General features: G+C 46.6%; 1 protein-coding gene across 2 annotated transcripts in view; it reads right to left on the bottom strand.

Moving 5' to 3' along the window:
- The window catches only part of AGXT2 (alanine--glyoxylate aminotransferase 2), a 30651-nt gene that overhangs the window by 6737 nt on the left and 9836 nt on the right, over nt 1–14078 (bottom strand). For both annotated transcript variants that reach the window (XM_070411419.1, XM_070411420.1), the window contains exons 6-12: nt 12340–12433; nt 11618–11711; nt 7779–7879; nt 6814–6906; nt 3710–3842; nt 2224–2315; nt 203–352 (exon numbers count right to left, since the gene is read on the bottom strand). In XM_070411419.1, coding sequence (XP_070267520.1) covers nt 203–352; nt 2224–2315; nt 3710–3842; nt 6814–6906; nt 7779–7879; nt 11618–11711; nt 12340–12433 — 757 coding nt within the window. The remainder of the gene's footprint in view (nt 1–202; nt 353–2223; nt 2316–3709; nt 3843–6813; nt 6907–7778; nt 7880–11617; nt 11712–12339; nt 12434–14078) is intronic.

Genomic DNA, 14078 nt, shown 5'->3' with positions numbered 1-14078 from the left:
GACCAGCTCCCTTTTCCAAGTCCCACCCTCACCCTCTAGCACTCTCGAGAGCATGCCGCATTCTGTGCACACTCAACACTGGTGCTGTGCTGTGGGCTCCCTCCTGGGAGTGAATGAAGTCAGCTTTCGGCCAATGCTTGCTACTTGGACTGTTGGTGCCCCCAGGAGCCACAGAGAGAGAGAGCAGCAGGTCAGAACCTACCTTATCCTTCACCATTTCTATTCCTATCAGGAGGCCTTTGCCTCGGACGTCTCCGATAATTTCAAACTCATCCCGCAGCTTAGCCAACTTCAGCAGCAGGTAGGTGCCAACCTCTTGACTGTTTTCCTGCAGCTTTTCTTCTTTAATTACCTGTTGAGAGAAAGCCCCAGAAGTCCTTGCATTAAGCCAAGTTCTAAAATGGAGAAGCAAGGAGAGGTGAGTGTAGGCGGCCCTCTTTACAGAAACCTGACCAGACAAATGGAACCCAAGTCCAGTGTGGCCACACCACGTGCTACAGAAAGAGTTCTGTGAGGAGACAATAAGTGCTGGGAGCGGGGCCATTCCCCCATCCTTCCTCATCTCCAGGGTGGGTGAGAATTTAGGAAAGAGTGGAAGCCGAGTCTCAATGAGTCTGTCACAGAGCCCATAATCCTGAGCTCTATAGTGCCTGGCTCTGCTGAACACTGGGCGACCTTGGCGAAGAAGACAAGTGCTCCGAGGGCAGGAAGGTCACAGATGCCTGCCCTCCTGGCAGCTTGTTGGCCTTCGCCCAGCTGCCCCAAGGTGCCCAGGGGCCTCCCTGCAGGGCCCTGGCCTCTTGAGCTGAGCTGAGCAGGGCCCTGTGTGGCCCAGAGTCAGGGCACCTGAACAGACAACAGGATTCTCACCCTCTTGTGCGCACAGCGAGACTGTGATCTGACTCGATACATGCAACATGCGCTGCACTATATTTCACTGAGAGCCACTGCGCGGCTCGGGCAAACCTGGACGTGTTGAAGACCTCTCTGTCCACCTAAGTCCTCTCTACTTTCCATGTTGGTTGAGGTGACTCAGCACTTTTGAAAAAAGTTGGCGGCATCTACAAAATGAAATAAATGACACATCCGACCCACACCGGCTCATTTCACCCTTTAATCATATTTGAAGGGACGTTTTAGTTAGCAAGGACAGCTCTTACTTATTTGCTTTTTGTTTAAAAATACTTTTAAACTTAAGTTTTTGAACAGGGGAACCTTGTGACTAGTTCAAAAAATCAGAAAGTATAACAGTCTGGATAGTAGAAATCTCCTTGCTGATCCCGGTTCCCCAGTCCCCAAGTCTCCCTCCCCACAAACAACTGCTGTTATCAACTTCTTGGACATTCTTTCAGAAATACTTTAAACTTATTTATGCCAATGCTTTCAAGCATATTAGCTAGTGCATTCAAAACGTCTTCTCCTACGGATGTGACCCCAGGCAAAATCAATGGAGTGGGGCTAAACAGTAGCTAAAATACCTGGTAATCACATAGCACGCAGATCCTCTGTAGTCTTTTAATTTATGACAGTACAAAAAAAAAAAAAAAAAAAAAAGGCAAGAAGCCAGGCTGGAGTGGCTTAGTGGTTGAGCATTGACCCATGAACCAGGAGATCACAGTTGGATTCCTGGTGTTGCCCAGGTTTCGGGCTCCATCCCCAGTAGGGGGCTTGCAGGAGGCAGCCGATCAATGATTCTCTCTCATCATTGATGTTTCTCTCTCTTTCTCTCTCTGATATCAATAAAGAAATTTAAAAAAACAAGAAAGAATATATAAGAGCCAAAATTAAACTAGTATAAGGAAAAAGAGCTTGTTTACGTAAAGATATTAAAGAAATGACATTAAAGATAACAACTGCTCGCTATCCATAAAATAGCACTCAAATAACAAAGACACTTCAGTGCTACCAGGAGCGAAGGGAATGCTTACTAGTACATTTCCCATGCATGTGAGGTTTCTTACCTATTTCTTACTCAATACTTCGAGCACCAAAACTAGATCATTAGGAAAAGAAGGGCAGGTGTCAGAATAATAACTGGAAATCGAACTTTAATTCATAAACTAGTAATTATAATAAAATCTGGGAATCTAACTTTAATTCATGAATTAATAGTTAGCCCTCCTCTCCAATAATGCGATGTGATAAAGTTATGAGAATGTGTGTGTGGCTTTGAAGTTGTCGTTTTGTGACACGAGTGACGTCCACGTGGCTGCTGGCACATACCTCAAGCACGGCCGATCCAATGGCACAGGCCATGGGGTTCCCTCCGAAGGTGTTGAAGTGCAGGACACATTTAGCCAAAGACTTGGCAATCTCTAGGAGGAGAAGGAAAGGGTAGGTAAAAGTGGACACCTTCCCATCTATAACCGCCCATCACAACATTTGGGGGATGTTGTAGGTGACATCATATCCAATTCAGCCTTCACTCACCAGATAGCAGATGCTACGGATGGAGTTGTGGCCCCACCTAAGTCCCTATGTTGAATCCCTAACTACATGTCTGCTTTTGTCGGTAGGGCCTTTAGGAAGGTCATTAAGGTTAAATGAGGTCAAAAGAGTAGGTCCTAATCCCCCAGGACTGGTGTCCTCAAAAGCAGAGACAACAGAGCTCTCTCGCCCTCTGTCAAAAAAGGACATGTGCGGGCGGAGCAAGAAGGCAGCCATCTGCGAGAGAGGTCTCACCAGAAACTAATTCTGCTGGCGCCTTGATCTGGGACCACCAGTCTTAGAACTGGGAGAGAGAAATGTCTGCTGGTTAACCTGCTCCCTGAGGTATCTGGTTCTGGTATCCCTGGCTGACCAATATGGCGCACAAGGAATCATAGCTTGTTTACTCAATGGGGAGTTGGCTAACAAAGACTTGAATGTGCCCTGTGAACTGAGAAGTACCTTAAATCTTGATTTGTGAAATTTAACTCGGAACCTTCATTAATAAAACCTTTTTGTCCCCCTATCTTTCACTTTTGGGATTAAGGAGGAAAAAAAATTCCTCACATCAAGGATTTAGTAATATATTGTTTGGATTGTTTCAGGGTGAGTATATATTCAGCTCATTATACTTGACCTTCTACCAGTACATCCATATTTTTATACCTTAAGTCATTTAGTAAAAATACCCAAGTAGCCTTCAGTGCCTCATGTGGGGAAGACAAATGAAATAATTTTAAGAATTTCATAAAAATTGTTTTCTGTCAGACCTCACTAAAATGCAGAATTCAGTTAATGTTCATGTTCTGGCCAAGTGAGCTTGTGCCATATTTAGCTGCTGGGTAGATGAGACATCCACAGACACATCTAATGCTCTGGACCTTGAGTCTCTAACTTCTTAATGTGGTGAGACCAAGTTAGAGTTTCCTTCCAGCACATGAGCCCTTGGAAATTCCAGGGTTGGTTTCAAGCTGGTTAACAAGGATCTCTTGGGCTGGTGGCACATTTCCCTATTTCTTGGTAGTGTGTCTGAACCCTGCATTTTATGGCGGAGGCGGGAGAATGAGTCCCCCCTGCAGCAAGGGCAAAGGGGCCGCTCGCTTTCATCCGGCCAGGATCTGGCAGGCAGATTGTTCCTTTTTTGTTTTTTTTTTCATTGCTTGGGAAATGCATGTGAGTTCCCCTAACCGTCTCCAACCCATACACATTCCAATGCGAGTTCCTTCTCCAATTGCTGATGCAGGAGGCCCAGCAGCAGCCACACACTGCCCGGAGGTCCTACCTGGCGTTGTCACAACTGCTGCCATGGGAAAGCCATTCCCAATCCCTTTGGCCATGGTGACGATGTCTGGCAGGACGCCGTGGGTTTGGAAGCCCCAGAAGTGAGAGCCCAACCTTCCAAATCCCGTCTGCACCTGAAGGAAGCAAATCCAAAATCATTGGGAAGCTTTCAGGAAATGCTGGTGTTTCTGACTCTGATGTCTTCACTTTCCTTCCTCTCCCCCTCCCCCTCCTGCTTAGCTCTTCTCCTCCTCCTCCTCCTCCTCCTCAGGATCATCATTGCCAGCCATTGTCACCACCATCTTTGTACTGTCATTGACAAAACGCTTCATCTGTGACTGAGCTTTTAGGCCCCCAAAGCCATTTACTAGCTTTGTGTGACTGGCTGTTTCTGAGGTCATTCTGTACCTGTGTTTCCTCTGGTAAGTAGGAATGCTAGTAGCCATGCGTCACAGGCCTGCTGTGAGGGCCATACACACGATGCATGTGGAAAGGATCATTATGATTTAGCAAAACTTAGCGACTCCTGTGTGCAAGGCGGCAGGGAGGAGCCCGGAGGAGCAGCCCCTGCCCCAGACTGGGTGAAGCAGCAATTACAGGAAGCGGGTGGGGGTGGGGCACCTGCCACCAGCCCAGATAGGGCAGCCTTCCTCTTCCTGGTGACCTCCTTTCTTCCTGAGGGTTCCGTCACCAGGAGGACCCAGCTGAGCCATGTAACTCAGGGCCGAAAGTTGATCTTCGTTGTCTTGTTCATGTTGTTCTTTCTTTCTAGGAGACTCCCTCCCTGTTTTCATGCCACCAATTCCTCTTGTCTTCAAGCACAGCTTCCTCATCATCGTGTGGTCGAGGCAGATTTTCCCAGCAGGGCCCCCAGTCAAGGCATCTGGGCATGTTGCCATCGGAACCTGCCGCCTCTGCCATCGGAACCTCCCGCCTTAGGCTGTCAGCACCAGGGTACCTGCCTGATGCCAGGGGCTGTATCTTACACTTCCCTTGATCCAGAACACCGCTGAGCGCCTGGTAGAAGTGCCTACGTAGGGCCTGGAGAATGAACGGTGTGGCCGAGCGCCTAAGCGCACACAGCCAACCAGCATGCCACTGCCATCAGACTTGGCCAGGGCCTTGGTGGCCACGGCACCTTGATCTCTCCCTGGCTCTCAGTCTCCTGGCCTGTCTGTGGGTCTCCGTCTCTAATACACACATTGCAGGTGGGGCCGAGGTGTGGAGCTGCTGCCTCTGAAATGTGCTTGAATGAGCTTCCTTCCAGGCGTCCTTCTTATGGCTCCCGCTCTCTCCAGGGTGCGCTGCCCAGGCGGACTCCAGGGGTTAGAATGACATGATGGCAAACCACATGGCCGAGCTTAGACCCAGGAGTCGGACAGACCTGGGCCCCAGCCTGGGGGTCTCCCACTTCCTAGCTCTGGGTCGCTGGGCAAGCTGTCGGATTTGCCCAAATGACATCATGTAGGTTTGAGTCTGGTTCTGGCCCTACTAACTGCATGACCCTGGCGGGTGATTTAACCGGCTTGGAGTTCAAGTCGGTTTTCTAGAAAGCGGGAAGGATGATAATGGGCCGTACCTTACAAACCTGCCAGGGGCCTTAGCTGGCGAAGTGTTACAAACGGGCCTGGCACGCAGGGAGTGCTCAGAAATTCCAGCCAGTCTTCGCGTTGCCTGGCCATTCCCACTGCCCTTCTAAGGTTACCTTGAGTTACTTTCCAATCATGTTCTCGCAAGTGGCAACACCACGTCTCAGAAAACCCTGCAGCTCATGTTCCCTGGAATCCAGTCTGCCTTCCCTCTCTTAGGGCAAGTGTGGCAGCTTCAGGCTGCGCTGACTCCAAAGGTGAAAGTTCATTCTTTTCACCGATGGAGCGAGTTGCAAACCTATTGAATAGATTTTTCTGCTTTTTAATAACAGATTCACTTTCTTCAGCTGGGATTTTGATTAGCTGACGTTCCCTAAACTTGAGCCAGCAGGTTGCAGAGGGGCGGTGGGGGTAGGGGAGGCTGTCCGGTCCCCCTGAGGCTAACAGAGACCCAGCTGCATGTGGAGAAACTGCAGAAAAAAATCTGAGAGGGGCCCTAGCCAGTTTGGCTCAGTGGATAGAGCATTGGTTTGCAGACTGAAGGGTCCAGGTGGTTTGATTCTGATCAAGGGCACATGCCTCAGTTGCAGGCTCAATCCCACCCTGCCCACTCCATCAGGGTGTATGTGGGAAACTGACATGTTTCTCTCTCCCTTCTGCTCTCTCTAAAAATCATCGGATCAATGGAACAATATCCTCGGGTGAGGGTTAACAAAACAACAAAAATTTTGAGGGGGAGCCTGAGGTCTGCCTTGGGTTGTTGAGTTGAGGAAAATGGTTCAGGCAAAGATGGCAGGTCTGGAACCCGCATGAAGCATAGGAGTTCTCCATCTGCTCTTGGTGGGGCCACCATTGCTGGTGGAATCAGAATGAAGGAGCCGGGAGCACCTTTGGGGGCCTGGGCGCCGTCCTCTGCCCATCGATCGCCATTGTTAGTCTCAGGAGGCAAAACATTACTTTCTTAATAGACTCTAATATGAGGTGTGATTATAAGTAAACTGGTCTCTTTTAAAAACACACAGGCTAGAGCTCACAGAAGCAATGAATTCTATTCTTCAAAGTCGCCCCCTTAGACAGTATGCTGTTCCAACGAGGCCTTAACTCAAGCTATGTTAGAATTTTTTGGGAACTATTTTTTGAGAGGCTGGGCTTTTTTCTTTTTTAATATCATTTCCAAACAAGTTTTGTTACTAAGGTAAGGCGAATGCAGCCAGGCTGGTTAACACTCTCTCGGCAACAATCATTTGATGAAGATTTGGTTACGAGATTAAATTTCCTCTGTGGTTTTTAAGATATTTTCAGTGATGGCAATATGTGATAGACTTCAATTTTCTGTCTGTACTTGTTCAAAAGACCGACTAATCCACGAATAAACCAGCCAGCCAATAGCAGAAGCTCCACTAACTTGTACCCACCCTGGCCGTTCTCTGCCTGGAATACAGAGGGGCATTAAAAGGGCTTCTCCCTGCGCCTCGCTGCCCCTGTGCCCCACTTTGTATATCCCAGGGCCACTCACTTCGTCCGCGATGCACACGCCTCCTCGCTCCCGCACCAGCTGGAAGGCCTCCTTCAGAAACCCCTTCGGGTACTGGACGAACCCGTTCACCCCCTGCAAGAGTCCAAACCCAGGAGACCTAGCACAGCAGCATGGCTTTTGTAAGTGTTAAAAAACAAAGGAAGATCGCTTATCATCATTAGTACTTTTAGCCACATTTTTATACTCAAAATAAATTTTTTTTTCAGTCCTGGTATCTTCTACCCTTGGTTACAGCACTTCCGCCAGCCCCTCTTCAGGCGGGTCTCCAGGCTGCTGTCCTGCAGGTTAGTGGTGACTTGATTGGTCACGGGAGGAGGCGGTCACCTACTCTGCCATTGACACCGGAACTGCAATTCCAGCAACTTTTGAAACAGTCTCTAGAACTGCTTCCACTATGGGTGAAAAGAGGCCATTATTCCTACGCCATGCCTTCTGGGGGAAAAATGCAAATGTATGCTTTCCGGAGGTTAGAATAAGAGTAAATTAAGGGGATTTAGTAAGGTCATACAGGGTGGGGCAGAAGTAGGTTTACAGTTGTGAGTACGTGAAACACAGGGTTTATTCTTGCATTATGACTTATTAATTATTGCATTATTTCCATGCAAACAACTGCAAATCTACTTTTGTCCCATCGTGTAGAAAGGACTCTCCTCACAGTGTGGGTATTAAGCAACTAAATACTGCTGGGGTTTTCTGTTTTTCAGAATATTGGGAGTTTAAGAGTTTTATCTATCTATCTGTCCAGCCCAGAAATTCAGAAGATGGTATACTTATAAGTCAGTTGAAAATCATGGGCTCTCTTTTCTTCCAAGGGGACCAAGAGAATAAATCAACTTTAGAGAGGGACACGGCAATGGTTAAATGATTTCACAATTCTCTAGAATGTCTGAGTTAAAACTCTGATAACTGTGAACTCAGGTAATATCTCAGGCTGATATACTCACTTGGATTGGTTCTGCAAAAAATCCAGCAATTGACTTGCCCACACAAGTGCTCAGAGTATCTTTGAACTGCTCGATATACTGGTCTTTAGCTTGGCAGCAGTCTGTGGATAACAAACCAACAAAGAAACAAAACCCCCATGCATGTGAGGGTGTGCAAGTGGCATCCAGAGGCGTGGGGAAAACACAGACCAAAGAAAACAGGGAGCACACATGGCCTGGAGTCCCTCAGAATACAGAAAACCAGGATGGCAAGGTGCTGATTCCTGAGGGGGAACATTCTGTCAGAATGGCTTGTACTTTGGCTCCAGCAGCACGATGAAGGCAACCACAAAGGCATAAACAAACCGCTCAGTCCTTCTGTTTGGGGAGGAAATGCCCGGAAGTGCCATTGAGTATAGATGGCTGCTTCCCCTAAGGAGACCCATCCTCTCAGCCGCATGGATTTCATTCAAATGTCATGGGGGGGGGGGGGCGGGGGGGATATAATCTATTTGAAAATAACTCTATGTACCTTTTGTTGATACTTAGGTTGCTATACAATTTTAAAGTTATGAAGTACCTCAGTCTTCAGTTAGTCAGTGTGTTTATAGAACAATTAGAATTCAGTCTACAGAGGAATATACTAGAGCCGATGACCTCCATCCCTGCAGCGAGGGAGAGCAGGAAGCGGTCCCCTCTGGAATAGCAAAAGGTCCCTGATGGACACACCCACACGACTGAACCTTCAGAATTTCTACCTGCACCTGTAACTTGGATCTAAACAGCACCATGGGTTCTTTGAATGTAAAAACTCATATCCGTGGACAGTAGAGGGATCTCCAGGGCAATGCGGATACAAAGGAAGTGACAGTGAAAGTCTGGAAGACGAGTCACCAGCTCCCATCCTAACACTCACTTAGAGGCATGGCTGCAGCCTGTCTCCTGAAGGCTAGAGATGAGGAATAGAGACCTTCAGTCATCACCCTCAAACGGAAGCATAAATCTATTTCATATTCAAGCTCTTCATTGTAAAACGAGAAAATCACTACCTGGCCCCCAACATATTTTTTAGGCCATAAGTGATGTTTGGCAAAGCTGGCTTGTCAGAGGTACCTGATATCTTGGGGGTTGGGGTATGAAGAAGGGAGTAATGGAAAGGATATCAAACCCAGCAAGCACATGGTAAGTATCAGCTACATTGTTGGATGGGCAAGATATAGTAGACAAATAAATCTATGCCTCTAGAGATTGGAATTTCTTATTTTTAAGAAAGGAAGAGAAAACAGTCTAGGATGACCTGAAAGGATGGATAGACACATGTCCAAAAGATATAATTTGGATGTTTATCAAGCCCATTTATAATTAGAGAAATCAGAGGGTAGAGCAAAATCAACCTAATGTCTTAAATTTGGACAAAACCAAACCCAGAGAAGATAATATTTTGCTTGACTCTGTGCTAGACCTTTCCTGATGCCACCCCCACCGCCCACACGCTCAGCGACGAGAGGGGGCCATCCACTGTCATTAGAGTTTTTCTTCACTTCACATTTACTTCACTGGCTCATTGCTGTAACTCCAGGTCAGGCTGGCCCTGGAGAGAGACTTGATGCAGTGGTGTCACCATGACAACGTCAAGGCGGTGGAGAGTGGATGCTCTGTGGGATACCATCCAAGCAGCAGCGTGGAGAAGGGAGAGTTCTTTTTTCAGCTGATGATGTAGAAAGAGTTAAGCAGAATGGGGAGCCAAGGAAGAAAGAAAAATCAAGAAAAAGAAGACTTGTCTTGCAAAAGGTGAAGAAGAGTGACATGAACAGTAACAGGTTGAGGACATTGTGGGGTCAGGGGCTATTGACCGGTGAATTTCATCACAGGTTACATCTGCTATTCAGGGCCTGGAATGAACACTTGGAAACGAAAGCTCCTCAGGAGGGGGTGAAGGGGATAATGCAATCTACCACATGACCCCCTATATTAGGCTCACAAAACGGACCCCTGCTTAGGTCAGTGTGGGGAGTGATGGCAGAATGCTGAGGTGAAACATCTTCTGTCGAGATTGGCACTGAGTGGACCCTAAGAGGAACCGGCAATGGGAACTTTCTACCCAAAGTACTCTGTGTGTTGGAATGTTTTTGTAAACATAGTTGAATAAACCTTTTTACAGCAAAGACCAACTTCTCAGACCCTAAAAGCACTAGCAGAGGCTAAAGTCTCTTTTTGCATTCCAATTCCATTTAGAGATACGGTGTCAGCCTTGTCTCTTGAAAATATGAGTTAGCAAAACAGCTGACTTCAGAACGCTGAAGACAACAAGTTCAGGGGAGCAGGGATGAACTCCTGTCACTATCAATTAGCCTCTAGTTGCCAATAGATTACCACCAGAGAGGTTCTGGTATTTTCTACCTAGTTGGCCTACAGCTGAGGGAAGGACCTCAAAGAGGGAGGAGGCAGAGAGAATGGAGAGAGAAGGGGACACAGGGCAGGGAGGGGAGGGAATTACCATCCCTTGAGTGCTTCTGTCTACTAGGTTCTGTGCTGGTGGTTTTGCAGTCATATGGATGTCTGTGAGGTGCACCCAAGTGAGATTGGTTTTTGATGCCATACAGATAAGATATACAGGTCTGATTGTACTTGGCCTTGCTATGATCTGCCTTCCTCTACAAAAATTCTCTTGCCTTGATCTCATGAAGTCCTGGGATTAAAGGTCAGGGAGGCAGGTATTCTTATCTCCATCTTTCAAATGAGAAAACTTAAGCAAAAGATGGGGCTTTCTCTCTTTGCTGCACCATGTCGGGCAGGGAGTGGGATCCAGGCCTCCTGACTTCACGTGTCTCTTCGATCCCGGCCAGCGGAACAGGCACTATTTCAAAGCCTGGGTTTATCCTGCTGGGATATGAGTGTGAACCAGGGTGCTCAGAGGTTGGGAGCACCGGCTTTGGAGTCAGGGACTTGGGTTCAAGTCCTAGCTGTGCTGCTTCCTAGGCGTGGACTTTGGTTTCTTCAGCTGTACAGGGTTTGAATGACAGCTGGACCATTCCTTATGGTTTTAAGTTCTGTGCCCCTGACATCTGGATCCAGTGCTCATTCTTTCATCTGTCTACCTCCATCTGCCTTATCCCATCTGCATTTTAAGATGCCTGCGACTGTTCTTCCTTTCAAAGCTGCTTTTGAAGACTTCCATTTGCACTCTCCCTCTCAGCACAGTGATGCTCACTATTCTATTCAAGCTCATTCAGCCGGAACATCTAGTGCTTCCCTTCAGCACTCCTGAGGAGCAGCTACTGGGACGGTTCTGATCTATGGCGACAGATCTGAGGTGGGACTTGGTGATTAGCAAAGAACAGATGTCAGCCCATGCCTCCTCCCTCGTGTAAAGCATGCTAAAACAATGCGTTTGCTAAATAGAAGCTTTCCCTGTGAGAATGCCTTCACAACATTGGCGAGAGATGTCAGCAGCTTCCAGGAATGGCCCTATGTGTTGACAGATGCTCTCGTTTTGGCTGGCATTTGAGTCCCTGGGGAGCTTCTTGACTGGAGTTTTGAGATTTCTAAAAGTATTCTTTTTCCTCTCCCCTCCCTCCCTTGGAAATGGGTAAATGATTCACCAACCGTGTTTTCTTTTAAGATCAATAGCAGAGCTATTGCTAACAGAGTTCACAGAGCTCCTTTAAGTAACTACCGGGTGACAGTCTGCATGTAGCGTGGCTGTGGGAGCAGGAGGTGCTTTCTGGCAGTGGGTATGAGAAGTGATTCAATGAGGGCTTGCTTTCTAGTTTCATTTCCTTCCCCACTTTCCCCCAGAATTGCATCAGCCTTTCTCCAAGTGACTTCCACCAGGTCCCTCCCTCCCCGCCCCGTGGGACCTGGTGCACAGCTGCATTTCCTAATCGTTTGCACTGGAGAATCTCGACAGTGGCTTCCTCCCCAAGGACCACGGAAAACATCTGGGCACATTGTCTGCAAAGGACAAAAGGAGAAGTTTGGCAAAACATGAGCAGAAGACAGCCAATTGGGGGAGCACATGGTACCAATCAAGGCAAGAGGGTTTCTTAATTTGATATCGAGGTTCCTCTCCCACTTAGGGTGAAAACCTAATTTTTCTGCTCTGCAGGGATCATTTTTTTCATAGGAAAAGGTGTGTGGGCCTCTACAAAGGAAACTGGTTTCAATGTCAGCCTGGAAACAGCTCGCTCAAGGGTCTGGTGGGTGAGGGCATCCGAAAGAATAAGAATAAGTAGGTGTCTGATGCTGAAGAGGTGAGGACAGGGGTGATTTTATAGACAGTTTATGCATTTAAAGGTTTGAGGTCTAATTTCAATGCATTTATTGAAATTTACTTGATTTTATTTAAGAGTAAAACTAGTTTTAAAAATCCTATTACTCAGACTTGGAAGGTCTTTCTAAGGAACATTTCCCCCCAGTGGTCTTTAGACAATTAAGTCAAACTGAGCCCCTGGTGAATGATGGGCTTTATATTCGTTTCTAAGGCTAATACCCGGAAAATCTGAAGTTATTTTAAACGTTAATTGTTCCACATACCCAGCAGCCTTTAGAGAAATAAGACAAAAAAAATCTCAAAACTCACTGATTGGCAGCCCACCCCGCTGGGGAGTGTCATCTTGAATTGCCCTACGTTTGACAAGCCAATTGTGTAAGGACTGCATCCGTGGTAGGCTCCTCTGCAGAGAAAACACAGTCGGAGGACAGAGTTAAGTTCATTATTCTTTGATCTCTGGCCTGTGAAGCACGGAGTAGGACAACGGAGAAACCCTGGAAGGCCGAGAAACTCCGGAAGGCCGTGGAGATGCAATGGAACACCATTTCATGCAACTCCAGTGGTTTCTAAGAAATCTTCAAAGCCTATGTCAGGCAAATTAACTTATGTATCTTTCCTGCTGATGTCATAGATTTGAAATTGTAGGAGAGATTTTGGAGACCATCTAGCCAAGAACTCTGACCTTACCACCTGACTTACTGTTACTCTAAAGTAGTGAGACTCCTCTTCCAGCAACAAGACAAAAATTATACTAGGTGGAGTAAAAGTAGGTTTACAGTGGTTCATATGGAAATAATACAATAATTAATAAATAATCTATCCTATATAATAAAGAGCTAATATGCTAATTAGACCGAATAGCTGAAGGACCATCCAGATGACATTCTGGATGAAGCCAAGGCGCTGGGGCTGCGAGGGCAGAGCCCCTTGCACAAATTTCATGCATCAGGTTCTAGTTTATATATATAAAAGCCTAAGTGACTGTTCGACCATTCAACGGGTAGCTATGACGCACACTGACCACCAGGGGGCAGACGCTCAATGCACAGGCATGGAAACATGGAACAGACTGATGAATCTCAGAGGGAAAGGGGGAGGGGGAGGGTGGGAAGAGGTTAACCAAAGATCTTATATGCATACTAGAGGCCTGGTGCATAGATTCATGCACTGGTGGGTCCATCAGCCTGGCCTGTGGGGACCAGGTTGAAACCGGCAGTCTGACAACCCCCGAGGGGTCCCGGATTGCAAGAGGGCATAGGCCAGGCCGAGGGACCCCATCGGTGGCACTGGGCCTCCAGTATAAGAATAAATTATGTTTCGCATACTACAACTGTAAACCTACTTTTGTCTCACCCTGTATATTCAATGAGTATTTGTCTTTGAAATAGTCACCTTGAGAAGCCAAATGTTTCTTCCTGTGATGCAGCTGTTGCTCAACACTGTTGGGGACTCTTTTTTAAAAAGTGCCTTAAAAGCTACCTGGTTTGCCATAGAAGAAACACAGGTTTTGCTTCTTCTTAAACCTGAAACAATCCTATTCAGTATAAATCATCCTAATCATCAATTTGGCTTCAAATGAATTTGGGCAATTTCCCAAATCAAAATTATGCAAAATGCAGATTTAGGACTCTGAATGAAGACCAATCCTATGCAAATAGATGGTCATCTATCTTGAAAGAGGAGACACAGACATGTGATGAACCCTAGTGGCACCGTGACTGCTTTGAATAGGTTAGTACTTGCCTGGACATACATCTTCTGGAATGTTTCTTTAGGTAAAATATCCATCACAACTCTTTACAGTCATATTTCTTTAATAGCAAACGTTTGCTCATGCCTATATGTGCTTTTTATATGGAATCTGTACTATTGGGTGTGCTTTGGTAGTAAAATTGTGCTGAAATGAAATCTTCTTTCAAATCTAGACAGAAATTATGGCCATACATAATATGGCAGAAAGAATGGGACTATTTCTTCATCCCATCAATTTTTACTATAACTCACTCCTGTCTTTTGCATAAACCTTACTGTAATAGTGTTTAAATGTG

Source organism: Myotis yumanensis, unplaced genomic scaffold, assembly GCF_028538775.1.
Source record: "Myotis yumanensis isolate MYYU_CA2020_CCGP unplaced genomic scaffold, mMyoYum1.0.hap1 SCAF_4, whole genome shotgun sequence".
In the NCBI taxonomy this organism is placed as follows: domain Eukaryota; kingdom Metazoa; phylum Chordata; class Mammalia; order Chiroptera; family Vespertilionidae; genus Myotis; species Myotis yumanensis.
The sequence above is the reverse complement of the archived record's forward strand: the minus strand, read 5'-3'. Positions and strand labels throughout refer to the sequence as shown.